At 42.1% G+C, this 17066-nt stretch overlaps 1 protein-coding gene across 1 annotated transcript in view; it reads right to left on the bottom strand.

Moving 5' to 3' along the window:
* The window catches only part of CSMD1 (CUB and Sushi multiple domains 1), a 1037384-nt gene that overhangs the window by 142628 nt on the left and 877690 nt on the right, over positions 1–17066 (bottom strand). Inside the window, exons 41-44 of the mRNA XM_049630105.1 lie at positions 11400–11577; positions 9151–9296; positions 8278–8358; positions 7164–7277 (exon numbers count right to left, since the gene is read on the bottom strand). Coding sequence (XP_049486062.1) covers positions 7164–7277; positions 8278–8358; positions 9151–9296; positions 11400–11577 — 519 coding nt within the window. The remainder of the gene's footprint in view (positions 1–7163; positions 7278–8277; positions 8359–9150; positions 9297–11399; positions 11578–17066) is intronic.

Genomic DNA, 17066 nt, shown 5'->3' with positions numbered 1-17066 from the left:
AAATATCTGTAAGCCATTAGTTTTATATGTTTTTAGTAAAATAATCATTTAAATGGATTAATGTAACTTTAGCTCTTTTAAATTTCCTAAAATATCTTCTGAATCCATAGAATACTTAGGGAAAAGGAGAGAGTTGCTTGGGGTCATCTACTGTAAATCTCTACGTTAAAGAATTAAATAATGGCTCAAGTTCATTCAGGACATTTTCAGAGTGCATCAGTAGCACATTAATTGCTTAAAAGTTGAAACATTAACAAAAATATTTTCATGTTCCACAATTGATCTCTGAGACCATACAAGTGCAAGAACAATTCATTTTCGTTTGGGGGAGAGATAATTTAACCCAAAGATATACTAAAGTCCTGTGTAACAACAACATGATAATGGTGTTTTTATTACACTAAGAGAGATTACTGATATAAAAAAGAAAAGAAAGGAAACAAGAAACTTACCATCGAACACCTCCAGTGCATCAAACTGCTTTTCACTTTGAAATGTATCCACAAAGATGGTGATGTTATAGTTTGGTTCCACTTTAATACTCCATGAGCACGTCTGGGAGTTGAAATAGTTGCCTGGGTAACCTGGGCTGAGGATGACTCCAGAAGATTCTGTCCGGACTTCATTTGCTGGGCATTGCGCTAGTGAGAAAAACACCAGTAAAAATTTTCCTTAACAAAATGAAGCCGACTTCCATAGGAGAGTTTCTCTCCCTATATTTACAAGCCAATGGTGGCAGCGGGGGAGGGGGTGTGGAGCTATCCTACTGAGCTGTGACCAAATTTAATACAAGAGACAAACACAGCAGGAGAAAACCACTGAATAATGAGTAATTATCATTTATGATAATTATACCGACCTATAATTTAAATGAGAATTATATACACGTATGTAATATATACGCCGATATACAAGGTGATTAGATAGATAGATCAAAGAGATTAAGCCGCTGAAACTAGGGCAGCCAACTTTGATAAAGCGGTCGCTTGAAAGAAACCTGGACCCTGAAAGTTTTCTTTTTCTGGAAGCGATGGCGAAGCACACCCTTGGCCCTGTTAACCTGTGTGAGTGAGGTGAGAAGCGGCCACACAGGAGTGGTTGAAACTACCATGTGCCTTTCGCTCTGTGACTGAATTGCCCACACACCTTCGACTGGGGCAGGGATCCTAGGATCTCATGTTTTCCCAACTCACCTTTTCAATGTAGTATCGCAGAAACGTTGTGCAATTATCTTCGGTTAACAGAAAACGATACTATTTATTTCTTCCTTTTAATATAATACTTTAATATAATTTAATACTTTTAATTTCATTTCGAATAGTAAATTTTAGGGGCACCTGGGTGAGTCATTCGGTTAAGTGGCTGACTTCGGCTCAGGTCACCATCTCACCAGTTGGTGAGTTCGAGCTCCGCGACGGGCTCTTTGCTAGCCTGGAGCCCGCTTCGGAGTCTGTGCCTCCCTCTCTCTCTGCCCCTCCCAGACCCACACTCTCTCTCTCTCTCTCAAATATAAACAAACAAACAAAAAAGGAATAGTAAATTTTACACATGTGATTTGACTTCTTGGGACTGTGATAAGAGATGAATGAGAAAGTTCTGGGCTGAAAGCCATACTGGATCTTTGGGTTGTTACAGTGTTGAGTACGAGTAGTGATTTCTAAAGGATGAATTTATCATAATGAATCGGTTATCAATGTATCTTTATGAACGAATCATTAAGATAGTGTGGACACACTGACATACTTTTTCCCCTCCCGCTTTCCTTTTTGCTTTATTCAACTGCTTCCAGAGTCATTAAAATAAAACTGATCTGCACAGGTATGAACACACAGAAGAAAACCACCAGTATCACAATCAGTAATTTATTTCAATGATAATTTCATTATCTTCCAGAAATAGTTTATTTATACAATTATGGAGAAAACAATTTTTCTCTATTGATCATGGTTCAAAAGTAAACAGAGATAATAGCAAAACTACTTATAAAATTTTAAAAAGTTAAATGATCAGCTTTTCCTTCATGAAAAAGAGCTTTTGTTGGAGGGAATGTGTCTTATTTTTTGAATTATCTCCTTTTAATTAATCAAATTTATGTTATTAATTCACACATTTCAAAATAAAGACATTTCACAACCTGATAGGCAAATCACATGTAATATGTTTTGATTCCAGTAACTGTCTGATAAAAGGGAACTTTTCCTTTTTTTATCTTTCATTTGTCTTAGTGTTCATATTCTGTGTACCATAAAATTTATAAATTTTAGGCATAAGATCACCAAAGATGAAACATTTCATAGAACCCTTTTTTAAAGTTTATTTATTTTTGAGAGAGAGAGAGAGAGAGAGAGAAGCCCAAGCAGGCTCCATGCTGTCAGCACAGAACCTGATGCAGGGCTTGAACTCAAGAACGGTGAGATCATGACCTCAGCCAAAATCAAGAGTCGGATGCTTAACCGACTGAGCCACCCAGGTGCCCAAGAACCCTTTTTAATAAATAAGTATTTAGGTAGACTTTTAAGAATATGTGCAGTGTTAATTAATGGTAAGTTATATAAAAAATAATTCAAACCAAAACAGCCTAAAGCAATTTAATTTAAAAAGTAATTTCTTCTGTGATAGTGGTAAGATCACCCCATAAAATCTATTATGCCCTTTCAAAAATGAACACATTGGCATTTTTTAAAAGAACACATTAAAAAACCGGACTTTGTATCTGGGTGAGAATGTGCAGGGCTTGGAGGTTCAGAGTCTCCACAGATCAGCCTTGACTTTGCAGCGAGAGCCAGGGCTAGAGGCAAATGAAACTACTCTCAAGGGTTATAATCAGTGAACACACGCAAACCCTCTCCTTCAGTCTGAAGCACTACCTGGGCAGGTGTTTCAAAGCCTGGAAGGGTTTGACCCCCTGCCTGCCTCTTCCTGAGGAAGGATGCCATTCCAGCACCTTCCCTTCTGTGGCACGACCCGGGAGAAAGGTTTAGGCCAAATCTCCTCTCTCTGATTTTATCCCGCCGCTATGGTCAGTAGGCGACACTGGGCGGCAGATTGTCTAGGAGCAGACAATCCTCCCTAAGTTGCTGACATCCACCTGGTGAGAGGACAGCCCTCCAGGGTTTGAAAGCTGTGAGTGGTGACAAATCAGAAACAGAATCTTTAGCTTAGCTATTTGCATTCCTTTCATTCTCAGATCCTGCTTCTGTTTCTTAGAGAAGACACAATCAAAGTATAGGTGCAATTATTTGCTTCCTTTGTCTTACAACACTCAACATTTTCTTTTTTCCAGACATACATACTGTTTTAAAATGCACTTGAATATATCTCCCTGGGAGTTAACGTGTTTTTGATTCATTTGTTTCTCTGGCTCTTTCATATGAGCCTCTTCCTTCCTGTCCCTTGCTCTACATCCTTGCTGGGAGTTACACGCACCCACAGCGGGGAGTTTGGAGACGGAGGGGCTCTCCCAGGGCCTGGCTGTTCATTTCTAGATCAGCATTCACGCATTACACACATCCCGCGTCTCCACCGTCTCCCCCGGGGATCCCTCCCACCACGGGAAGCATCTGTTTGAGGTTCCCATCAAAGATGCCTCTAAAAGAGCGCGCCTCCCTGAGAAGGTCCCCTGAGCTTTGAGCCAGCCCACCTCGGCGAGAAGCTATTCCTTCAGCTTATTTTTGAAGAAAAAGAAAATGCGAGGCTTAAAACCAAAGCATATTATTGAATGCATCTTGCAGGCCTTCAGCAAAAATAACGCAGTCAAGCATTAGGCTTTGTAAATAATTAAAACTAATTCTTAAAAGCACCCGGAGGTCTCAGAGAATTGTAAACAGAGAGCTCTATAAACAAGTGAGAAAGCTGTGACCCAGAGCCCTGGACAGGCATGTTCTGGTCTCGAGCTTTCCAACAAATGGTCATTATCTCAAGGATGCTGGTTGTCTTTAGCGTTTGTTGAAAATATAGGTTTCTGATTTCTTTGTAATTGAATATTTTAAAAACTACGGATGGATTTGCACTGTCCACAGGCTGAAGCCACCCAATACTGAAGGCCTTTTAAAATGTGGCCCCATGTGTAGTTTCCAGCACACTTAATGCCACTTCCCCAACACATCCTAAGAGCAAAGTATTCTCCTTTCCTCTTCTTTCCTGGACACCCCACGTCCTCTCTTGTTTCCAGACCTTGGTTATTACTCCTCTTCGGTTTTTGAAGGGCTTCTCTTTCCTTAACGTGACTCTGTTGTAAAACTTATCTGGTCTTTGTCCCAGGTTCCTGGCACAGACCTTCAAAACCCTTGGCACTTCGTGCATGTTGAGCATGTCTTGGTCAGGACGAGCCCCTTTGGATTACACCTGAGTCTAGGCCAATAAGGCGACTTGGGGTGGGTCCCTTGGTAGCCTCAGTATGGGGCTGGTCAGCAGAGAGAGCCAGTGATGAGTGGGCTGAAATTCCTGCCCCCTTCACAGACTTCCAGTAGGACCACGGGCTTGGGGTTTGTGACTGGCCTCGGGAGTGGGGACAGCCTTGTGGGACTAAGCCCTTACCCTGTGGGGTCTGACCCTGTCTCCAAGTAGAGTATCAGAATTGAGTTCAACTGTAGGACGTTCAGCCAGGGTCCGGGACGAACGGGAGAATTGCCTGGTGGTCTTGGGAAAGATTCCAGATCCTCATGTAGTGTTTTCTAAACGAGGATTGGTATCCAACAGGGTATAATTTATCTGCATAGGATGCTACCTTTCAAGGAACAAGTTGCTCCCACTGTTCGTTCCCAAGGAAGAATCAATCACCCAAAAGGTGGTAATAATTTTCCAAGTGGAACTTCTAAAAGGATGATGACATGTGAAGAAGAAGGACTTGTAACTAACACGATTTTCTATCAATAATTTATTGGGGGATTGCCCACCCCCTCCCCTTGAGCCCAACCAACTGGTAGAAAGTGCTGGAAGGAAGATTATCATTCAGTGATCAAGTATTTGATAAAAGACATCTGAGCCCCTATTTCCTTTATTTATTTACTTATTTTTTTAATAATGAGGATTTAGGGAACAGCAGCTAAGCTAACTCTCAGTCTGTTTTAAACAAATTTACTCCTGAATTGTAAGAGAAGAGAACTACACTGTCATCTGTAGTAATTGCTACAGATTAGGGCGCGAGACCCTCTGGCCCGAGCTGGGAGAATGTGTCTTGTTAGCAGAAATCTCCCTGCAGACAGGTGCGAGAGCCAAGTAATTTAGAGAATGGTGTTCATGTTGTCCTGATTTACTCTGTTCCTGGACTGTCATGAATTAATTTCATTTAAATAAAAAGTAGGTTAATCTTGGAGGTAGCCAACATAATAAAGTAATTTCCCTTATTTTTGAAGTGCGTGTTAAATAAATATTTATGCCTTTCTTCACTAATCAACTAAGACCGTCCTTGCTTAAAGTCATCTCTGTTGAGAAATTTATGGCTCTGTTCGTTGGAATTAAAATGTGCCTTAAAAACACACGATGCACGTCCATTAATTTTTATATAAAATGGGAAAAAAATCCACTGTTGATGGTTTTTGCTGACGTAACATGGTACCGACACACTGATTTTTTTCCAAGAAAATAATGACTCAGTCTCCCGACCCAGCACCCCATGCGGCCCAACTTTAAGGGAGGCACCCGTGAAGCAGAGTTTCAGCACCCCCCACAACTGGGTGGGTCCTCTGGGTGTTTACAGGGGTTTGCTCTCTGCCCACACCCACTGGCTCTCTCAGTGACACGATTTGGAAGTAATTTTTCTTTGACTTAATCTGAGGTATCATGGTTATTTAAAGCTACTTCATTCCAGATCTTCCTCAGATGATGGTGAAAATTGTTTTCCTCTCCCCGGGTGACTAGGATTCTACCTGATTCATAAGGAGAATGCAGGAAGTTACTACCACATTCCTCAAGAACCACACCACAGGTGTGAGCCCTTGTAAAATCGATACCAGCGCGGTACAAAGAAAGTTGCTTCTTACACGGCAACTAACATCATGTAACACCTGGAATAATGTAATGTTCTCCGCATCTTTACCGCAATCCCATAAATAAGGCAGACCGACCATCCTCCTGGCACACGATGTCAAAGGGACTAATGATCCACCCGGGTCACTTGATGGGAGTCCGGACTCGGGCGCTGGGTGTTCCCTTCTTAACTTTTGAGTGCTTCATCATCCCTAACGAATGATAGTGCTCAAATTCCTTGAAAGGGGGGAGGTCCCATTCTTTCAATGAATTGAATGTTTACTGTTGAGTTTCAAGTCACAAAATAAAAACTATTCTAATTTGGAAAACCCTTCAACTTATTTATATATTTTTTCCAGTGTTTTTTTCTCCCAATACTACTTGAGAGTGGAGCCTTTCAAATATTTTGAAGTTTGTTTTTTATTTATTTTGGGGGGGGAGGGGAGGGAACCCCAAGCAGGCTCCGCACTGTCAGCACAGAGCCTGACGTGGTGCTGGATCCCAGAAGCCATGAGATCGCACCCTGACCCCAGATCACGAGTTGGACACCTAACCAAATGAGCCACCCAGGAGGCCCTCAAATATTTTGAAAAGTGATCTAATTATACTGTCTGTTATTGCCTACAGTCTATGTATTTTAAGGACATGTGAATACATGAAACGGGTGCATTTATTGTATGCAACAAACATACATTTCAACATTTGTAAATTTTACACAAAATACAGTAAACACTAGATAATTTTATGCATGCTGACGTATTTAGAGGGAAGTGTGGCGATGCCTGTAGTTAGCCTTGAGATGCATCAAAAGTAGTAGATACATTAATGGATGGATAAAAAGAAAACAGACATGTGACAAAGGATACATGGTAAATATTAATGGTGGACCCTCGGTGATAGCTATTCAGATGCTTATTTTTAACTTATTTCAACATTGCCAAATGCTCGAAAATTTTCTGATGAACTATTGGGAAAGACTTTGTGTTTGACAGGACTTTGATCTGTCTTTTAGAGATAGCTGAAAGAGAAAGGTAATTAGGTATTTCTGTTAGCAGGTAATTTTGATTGCAATGAGATCCTAACTCAGAGATTAAATTCAGAGTCATGCAAAAAGAACCAAAAGCCCAAATGTAGACCTTTCCCAGCAGCATCGTTCTCTGTGGACAAGTACATTGGCAGTGTTGAGCTGTGCGTACCTTCACACGTTGGGGGAGAGCCTTCAAACTGCAGCTGGGAACTGAGCCTGCAGGCCAGCGTGTCAGTCCCTACCAGCGTGTACCCAGGGTGGCACTGGTACTTCACAAAATCCCCTGCAAGAGTCAGCACAACAGACCTGGGGCTTAGCTTTCCGCGACATACAGGGTGTGTGAACGTATTAAAGGAATACATGACCCCTTAGCAAATGACGTCAATGAGCAGACCACTTCCGAACCAACACCTGGGTTCAGTTTTTGTTGAATAAAATGGTAGCATTTTCACTTCTTGACGCACAAAAATGCTATCTTAACTGATAGTAATCCTATTTAAAAAAAAAAAAAAAAGGAACTAGACGCTTGGGATTTAAGAATGTAGAATAGAAGGGCTTTAATGCATCCAGAGAGGGCTAAACCGTGACCCTGCCCTAATTAGTGCAATGTTCCCATTAACTGAGCCATTATGAGTAACCAGAAATTGGGGCACGTGGTTTGACCAGTGGTCTGAGACATGGTGTGCGAACAGGGTGTTGTATTTGTTACTGAGACAGAGAAATCCTGGGTCATGGTAATTATACCACAAACATATGCCACGGCTGGTTTCCTAATGTGACCTGATGATTATTTAATGAAACAGGCCATTAATATAGAATGATAAAGCAGAATTTCTAAATACGATCATTAAATATATTCACCATTACATTCCAGTGTCAGTGAAAGGTCAATGTTATACTAATCATTATTTTAGCTGCACATGATTAAGTCCTTCTCATGGATGAACATGCTTTTCTAACCAAACACAAATATCTGTGTAAGCCTGTCTCTGAAAACTTGACTCAAAAGAAAAATACAAACTAGAAAATGCCGGTGGGGTCGGGGAGGGGGGCAGAATCAGGAGGCGCTCAAAATGAAAAAAGCCAAATTCAAATTCAGAAAACGAACAACACAGAGATGAAGGAAGAAAGCCGTATTTATTCGATTAATAACCTCTATGGATAAGCCCCTAATAATGCTTTAGAATATTTCTGACAAGTACTCGCTCGCTTACTCATCCGAGTCAGGAGTTGGTGTAAAAAGTTGGACTGAGCTGATGGTATCCTAGTGAAGGAAACATTACCTATTTCAAAATCTTCATCCTCAGTAAGCATTTCTGCCTGTGGAACGGCCGGGGGAGGTTGGCATTTCTTGAGCTGAAATGCTAAACGGTTTATGGGGAAAAAAATTAACTGTAATTACATTTGCTGAATAAACAAAAATATTACAAAAAGCATTCCTCTTATGTTGTTTTAATGCTTGGGACACTGCAATGTCTATATGTTTAAATCATCGCTTTATAAAATTCTCAAGCTTCACATGCGTATGGGATTATTTCGTGCCAAAGAAGATATAATAAAGTCAAAGGGAAAGAAGTGTACAGTTTTAAAAATTATGACATTGAAATAAAATCACTTCACATATACTTGGGATTCTGCCACAGAGATGGTTCACCCATGGCCTGGTGGCGGGTCCATATTTACATTTGATAAGGTCTCCCCTTGCCTCACATCTGAGGACCTCCGTGGACAGAGTCCTTACGAGATGTCAGGTGCTGATACGCTGTTTTCCCAATTATTTATTTTCAAAACCATTAGATCTGCTTTTGCCTCATCTGTAATCACATGACACTTGCTACCTTGATCCCCCCGGAGACAGGGATGAGGAAATCCACAAAGGCACTCAATGTCTTTCAAGGGTCTCCATATCAGTTGCATTTGCAATCCACTTACCTTGGAAGGAATCCAAGCTTCCCATAAACCAGACGTGACATTATCAAATACCATTAAGCAAAAGAGGATCACAGGAAACCCTGACATGGAACTCAAGAAAATCCCCTAAGGCTCTCGCTGGGCACAATCAAGGAACTTGAGCTGGAGAGGAGGCCTATGTCAACCCTACCAGCAAAACCAAATGCGATTCTCCACCTGCCTCAACAAGGTGAAAATGCACTGACCGTGAAAATTGAGAACAAAGAAGCCTCCATTTGAAAAGTCGCTGTGGAACTTGAGCAGGACTTGGTTGGTGGAGCTATACGCGGTTTCCAGGGCCGTATTCCCACTGAAAACTCCCAGCTGAGGTGAGTTCTGATCAGGCCCATCCCTAGGGAAGAGAGACGTTTGATGGAAAGCTCCTAATTACAGCTGAAACTAAGGATCATTTTCTTCTGACTTTTGGACTCTGTCCTGGCATCAGCGGGCTGGTCTGACCCGGGCTCCGGGTGAGGGGACTGCCGCGCACACCTGAAAACTCGGGGCTGACTTCCATTCCCCCCACAGCTGACCTTTCCAGACCAATCACTGAGACACGTTCTCATTCATTCTGGTGGCCGCAATACCACCTATCAGTTGCCTTGCAAACGTCTACATCTGAAAGTCTAAATTCAATGGTGTCTCTTTAATTATGGGTGAAATTTATGGAGATCTTGCAACGGAACTAAAAGATTTTCAAAAATTGCTTAAAAAGAAAACTACAGTCCAAGGTGGAGTCCCCAGCCCCATGAGTGCGTGGCAAGACTGAATGCAGTTTCAACCCCTCTTGGAGTGAAATTTTCCGCCAATCATTCAGAAAGTATCAGCGCCAGTGAGGTCTCCAGGACTGTCTCCATCCACCCCCACCTCAGGGAAGAGGAGCTAATCTGCATGATAAGACCCCCCCCTTCTCCTTAAGGGAAGGTGACCTTGCCTGAAACAATCCTTCCTTTTGCTAATGGCTTCTTGCCCCGCCCTTCTTCCCTTGAAAACCTTCCTTGGGCACACCTAAGTCCCCAAGCATCTCTCAACTTGCCAGATGGGAGGCTACTCAATTCATGAATCATTTAATAAAGCCAATTAGATCTTCAAATTTACTCAGTTGAATGGTTATGTTTTTAACAAACCGAATAAAACACCACCACCTTCTGGACACTGTTTAGAAATACCGAGATGTGTAATGTCACAAAGTTGAAGAGACTTTTCAGTCTCTCGTTCCTTAGTGTTCTTTGCAACAGGCACTCTACTTTGTTAAATATGAAGAGCCTTCGCTCCCATCTGCTAAATCTATAGGTTAATCCAGGTGAAATGGCTGATACTATAATGTTTGCCTTGATCAATTTAATATTTCAAGTTCTCAGCTTCCTCCTCATTCCCTCAGCCACTGGGTCGGCCGTTATCACCTCCCTGCCAGAGTTATTTCTACAGCCTCAAAAGCCGGCCTCCCCTCTTGCCCTCAGTTAACATATTTCCCACAAAGTGAGGCTGGGCATTCTGCAGTCAAGGTGATTCTCCTTCCTAAGACCTACTGAGTCCTTTTTGCTCTGAGAACTAAGTCTGGAATCCTTCACACGATTTATAAGCTCCCGTATTCTCCGTCCTGCTCGCTCGGACTCCCGTAATATCCGTATCTGAGATCTGCCAATAGCCTGAACTCACCCTGTTCCCTGACTTTACAGGCTTTCCAATAAGAAACCCTTAACATTTATGCTGACTTCCCCAACAGGCACACACGCATTCGCGCATGCGTAGCGTGTAGTTACCTGCCATTACTCCAGTTTTCACGGAAGTTCATCCTGGCAGCACATCGTGGATCTTTAACCCTGAGTTAAGCTCACCTCCTCACACCCTGTCCATGCCCCCTCCTTCTCCCACCATAGTGTCACAGAGGACCTGGCAATCTCTGTGTCCCCCATAACCTCTCCCTTCCAAAAGCAAAGGTAGGACAGTCATCCCCATAGACACACAAAGGTAGCCCAGGGTCACACAGACAACTTATGCCAGGCCACGTGGCTCTTTGGAAGGAGAACCAGGACCCAAATCCCCGCCCCCGTTTGCTGGCTCATAGTATTTCCTACACGTATGGAAGGGCAGCTCTGCAAAGTTCACAAAGGATGGAGGGAGGGCTACGTGCGATTATGTCTTCGCTATTTCCAGACGCATCAAGTTCTTATCGTGCCATTTCTTATCATACTTAACAACGTAAAATAAAATAAGCTTGGGATATTTTATATTCAGAGTAGCCCTGAATTTATCTACCATGGAGTAAAACTCAAACATGTGACATGACATTTATTCTCTGTATCTCCCGGATTTCATTGCTAAGTTTCCTTTCCCATATCCCCCTAATAATTTCATTTCTTATACGTCAATCTGACATACAAGCACCATGTAGCTGGCTGCAGGAATGGTTTAGCACAATCGCGTATCACTTTATATGAAAGGGCTCTCCTACCAAACAGCAATGTAATCGTTAACAGCTTCAGTCTGCAGCAAGGTGAAGTTGATGTAGACCCCGTGGCCAGGAGGTACAGTGATAAGCCAGAAGCAGTCCTTCAAAATTGGGTACTCATCTGGAAATCCAGGGGAATAAATGGTACCGTTCTGAGATGTTACATTATATCCGCAAGGAGCTGAAAAGGAAGCAGAACAATTAAGGTCCACATAGTCAGCTTTAGAAAGGACACAGTTAAATATTTCTAAGTCTCTAAAGCCCCTCTGCCGAAATTTTCCTTCTAAGAAATAATAATTGTGAAATATTTCTCAGTGACTACTTTGTCAAAGTAATTCCCCTAAAGTCTTAAAACCTTAGATGAATTTTACTTCTGAACTAAGTTATCTAAGTTCCATTTAATAGAGTCTCCAAACACTCAAAATCCCTTCAGGATGAAGTCATTCCCAGATAATTAAAAAGAAAAAAAAAAGCCCATACTCAGTTACCCAGTTATCTTGGGTGACTGAGCTGATAATCCATTGGCTATGTGATACAAGGGATTATGGAGAGATTATGCATAAATACATAATGGAAATTTTTCGTTGTTTTAAGTGAGATTTCTAAAACCTATTTAAACATCCAAGTCTCTTTGCCTAAACAAAAATATTATCAATTCTTGGCAGATCTATACCTGAAGAAATGGGAGAAAATTATGTAAGTCAAAGCATTTTCACATCTCACCAGCTTTCAGGAGTGTAAAGACTCACCATCCCCAATCAGTCCCTGTTTATTTTACTTAACGAACTGGTGTTCCCTGTTGCCATGACAATTATTTTGTCTTATCTACGGAGAAATGAAGTGACTATATATTAGCAGAATAATCTGAACGCATTATTACATTCAGACAGTGGTATAAATACATCAAGTCATAAACCAGTAGACTTTTTAATCAACCAAAATCCAATAGATGTGGGATGAGTGGCTGTTCCTAGCATGAATCTTCTTGGGCTTTCAAAGACTTGTCACCAAAGGTGTAAAATTTAGGTGGAGAAAACAGATCAAACTATGTTTTTAAAAAAAAGAGAAAAACAACTTCAATAAACAATTCACAGTGCTGACCGATGACAGACATGCCCTGAGGCAGTATGGGACATCCGGCCTTAATCATGCCCCTGTGTTCTTTTTCAGAGGAAGGAGAAAATGTTCCAGGGCACAACAGATGGAATCTGGTCCAAGTTTTGGAAAAAATCCATAGAGGAAGGGGCCTTAGAGAACATTTTGGAAGTTTTATGGCATAATTATTAATAAGTGGGGTTTGGAGTCAGGCAAACCTTGCTTTGTAAACTGAAGCACACGGAAATTTATAATCTGGTGTCCCCAGAAAACTGTCATACGTTCTCTCACCTCCAAGCATGATGCCAATATTCACCCTGCATGAAACTTTCAAACGCTTTTCTCCTACCCTGCTGCCAGGGTGGGCTGATCCCTTTCTTAAGAACTCGACTCGAGTGTTACTGCCCCCTTAAAGGTGGTTTGGCCTTGGATGGCCATGGTTATTCACTTATTATGCGGCTGCAATTAGCTGCAGTTGTTCTCCACCGTTAGACCATCAGACTATTAGCAGTCAGAAGTCAGGGACTGTGTTCCTTTTCCTCTCTACCCACCATCTGCTTTCCTTGATCCCCACTGCCTAACTCAGATCACGATAAATAAGACAGAAGAAATGACTAATAAATTGAAAATGAATAAGACAATCACCACAAAATATTTTAGGAAGGAACACATGGAAGTCAGTGGGCTGACAAACCTTATGTGGACCTGAGGTTATTGATGTGGTATTGACTTACAATCTATCGTCTCCAAGACTTCCCTTGTGCATTTTGACTTTTCAGATTGAACCTTATAATTGTATAACCACATTATACACAGTAGCACCCTTCCCAATGGTGATAAAACACAACAAAACAAGCAAACAGAAAAGGACTGTGCCACCTCTTAAAGGGCAAAAGAAACAATATGGTGATTTTTCTGGGTAGGACACATTGCTGGCTTCTGAAGTTCTGGATGTCACTTACTAGCTCTAGGACATTGAGCAAGTCAGGTATCCTTGCCATGACTTGTGGATGATAGTCAAAGAATAAGTCCGCCATTAACTTATTCAATGAGTATTTATTGAGAATCGGTTATGTACCAGGAGATGTGAGGTTAGAGCAGGGGACACAGTGGAGAACCACAGAGCGCTGCCTTGTGGAGCTCACTGAACGGTGATGAAGAAAGATACGAAGCAAATGATAAGTAAGTATAAAAGCCAACTTATATAAGTATGATGAGGGAAAGAACAATCACTGCTTGTCACATGAGCTAATAATATTCCATCGATGCATATAAAATTCCACAAGGCAAATCTTGCCCCGTAGTCTAGAGAGAAAAGAGAGTTGACGTTTCCTTTAGCACTCTTCCTGGCCTGTTAGCCCGGAGAAGGCTTGGCCCTCACTACAGTGGTCCCAAAGGCGCACGGAGATCTGCAGGATCGGGTGGCCTCTCACTTAAGGCCACAGAGACAGTGGATGTGTGACCTGACTCAGCAAGGCACGGATCCACCCTCTCCCCGAAGGTGAGGTTCAAAGTGGACCCTGAGCTGGAGATCAATCATGAAGCCTCCATGGGGAGATCTAGACACAGGAGGATCAGTGCACCACAGCCAAGCAGAGGCACCTCCCGGCTCGCCACCGTGTGCCCGGGAGCCTGGTCCCCGCAGGACAAGGACGGCACCCAGCTGGCCAGGAGAGAGCGCATCGACATGGGCATCGGCCGCACCGTGCTTCACAATCAGAAGCCACACGCGCGACAGGCTCTTTTCCACTTCACGGACACAAAGAGTAAATAAACGCATGTTCATTTATATATTCTTGAGCGTACCTTTAAAATCGTGATGCAGTTAGTAATTAGGAATACCTCCCTGCTCCTAGCACAGAGCTCCAGAAATCCTTGGATAAAAGTTATATGACAAAAGAGATAAAGCTCTCCTTCGTTATTCATAGCAAGACCCTTCCAACCACAGCAGCGCTTATGTTAATGAGATGACTTGGAAAGCACCAAAGGAAGGGGTCTGGAGAACTTCCCGATGCGTGAACACTTGGGGTGCTGGGAAGATGGCTCAGCTGGAGAGGACAGAACCCTCTGCTCATCTCCCAACACACAATCAAGGACCGTGTTCTTTTTCATCCCCACCCACGACCTGCTCTCATTGATCCCCATAGCCCCCTGCGTCTCTTCAATCTGGCTCTTGCCCAGTCACGTCCTGTGTAATAAATCTGGAGTCTCGGAAGTACAACGTTTTCCTGAGGTCTGCGGGTTGCTCTAGCAAATCAGTCCCATAGGAGGAGGGAGTCATAGGGACTTCTGATTTACAGCCCATCAGTGAGAAGGACAGGTGATAACCCAGACATGCGACTGATATCCAAAGTGGGGGGCAGGGCAGGGGCCGCCCCGCGGGGCCAGGGGCTTTCCCCGGGGAGACAGTCAGAACTGGGTACCAACGGAAGCTCTCCAGCAGTGTCACAGCATCACTTGTTGTAGGAAAAAGGCACAGACGGTGGCCAGGAGGGCCAGAGTGAATGTCGAGTGTCACACAGTATGCACACGCAAATCAACAACAGGTTGTGAGAAAGGGCTGCCGTGTGAAGTATGATTAATGAGAGCTCTCCAGTTATCTCTGGATGTATTTCTCCAGAGAAAACTATGTACATAAAGAGCATTAAGGTATCTTCTTTCATCACCTCCTAGAGCTAGCATTAGCTACCCTGACCAGGATGGAGGTGACGACTTCTCTGAACGCCTCATTCAATGTGAAATGTAGTCAGTGCCTATCTGTGCCTACGTAGCCTTCACCCCACCCTCACTTCCTACCCGACTCCGTTGTAATTTGAGAACGTGAAGCTGTGAGGTGGCTCGGACAACAAGGGATGGGTGTGTCTCGCCAACTCAAGCTCCCTCGCAGCCAGAAGATACTGGAAGATGAGCTGGTGGCCATGGTGGACATCGGCACGGGGAGGTGGAGAGACACCGACCCTTCGTGTTACCTGAGGCCACACTTGGAAAAATCAAGGGGCACTGAGACATCTCTTTATTACGCTTCTTCCCCACAACACATGTACCAAGTGACTTTCTCTGAACTGAGATGGATAGAAAGAGTTTATTAAGTTGTTTCAACCAGAAATTAAAATTTAAAAACCCTAAATATCCACTAGGACAGTTATAGATAATTTATGGATGGTTTTCTCTAGGATTATGTCCAGATTTCTGCCTAATGAGAGCATGAAGAAAAAGCTTAAGGTACCAAACAACCAATACCTACATTTGGCATGAATATTTATGAATTTTAAACTCTTGACTATTAATGTACCCAGGAACCGAATGCCTAATCTCACAGAATGTGTGCGGCGCCGTAGGTATTTCTGACCTATTTTGTTTTTCTTCACTTTGGTTTCCTTATGATGGTTTTGAGATAGACACGCTGCGCTCTATCTTAGGAACTGTTTGATAATGGGAGTATTTAAAATAATATTTATGAATACAAGTTAGTTGTATTCTTTAGAATGTCATTCTTATTCTAAACTATTAGGAGAGATGATTTTCTATATTTATCAATCAACTTGATAAACCTTAATTTTCAAAACTATGTACATAATAACATATTCTTTGGCTACTTGGATTCCACATGTCAGTTAGGGTTCTGAAGTTGAATAGGGTTCTGCTCACAAAATCATTCAATCTAGACGTAGTCACTAATACACTAATTGCAACACATTATTATCCTAAAAATTATCTCTGTCCAGATAGTTCCCCATCAACATCCTACTGCACTTTAAGGTGAGGAATATCCTGACGGCGCTTAACTTTAAATATACGTTTTAAATTATTTTTTTTAAGTTTATTTATTTATTTTGAGAGACAGAGACAGCATACAGGGTAGGAGCAGAGAGAGAGGAGAGGGAGAGAATCCCAAGCAGGCTCTGCACTGTCAGCACAGAGCCCAATGCGGGGCTCGAAAATTGAGATCATGACCTGAGCCGAAATCGAGTCGGGTGCTTAACCGACGGGGCCACCCAGGCACCACGACAGTGTTTAACTCTAAAAATGATCTTAAAATTATATCTATGTAAGTATTTAGGTAAGAGAAGATTAATTAGGTAAACAAAATATCTAAAAATTTTAAACTGTATTTGCATATTTGATTATCAAATTAATTTAGTAAATTAATAAACAAGTTTTTTAAGCCATATTTTAACAATTATAATCCATTTTTTAACTGGGACTTCTGTATGATTATGTTACTGGCAAAAATAACATCTTGAATTTCTCAAGTCACTTTGAGACTTTTTTTTTTCTTTTTTAATAGGTATCATACTTTTATCATACTTTATCTAACATTTAGAATTCTTGAGCCATAATTGTCTGAATTACTCAGTTTTTACTAAAGTTGCCAGAAGTTGTTCATAGTATCTCTGTTCTACCCCGAGAGTCTCCTGAAGTGGACGGGCTGGATCTTAGAAGATGGTTTTCCAGTGTATTTGTCCTATACACCAAGAAGAAGCTTGAACTGAAAAAGCACACTGGATTAACCCAAATGCATTTCAGGCTGAGTATGCTGGGCAATCGGACCTTGCCGGTGTCCTTTGTGGGCTT

The sequence above is a fragment of the Panthera uncia genome, chromosome B1 (assembly GCF_023721935.1).
Source record: "Panthera uncia isolate 11264 chromosome B1, Puncia_PCG_1.0, whole genome shotgun sequence".
Lineage (NCBI taxonomy): Eukaryota > Metazoa > Chordata > Mammalia > Carnivora > Felidae > Panthera > Panthera uncia.
Note: the sequence above shows the minus strand (reverse complement) of the source record. Positions and strands in the feature narration are given on the sequence as shown.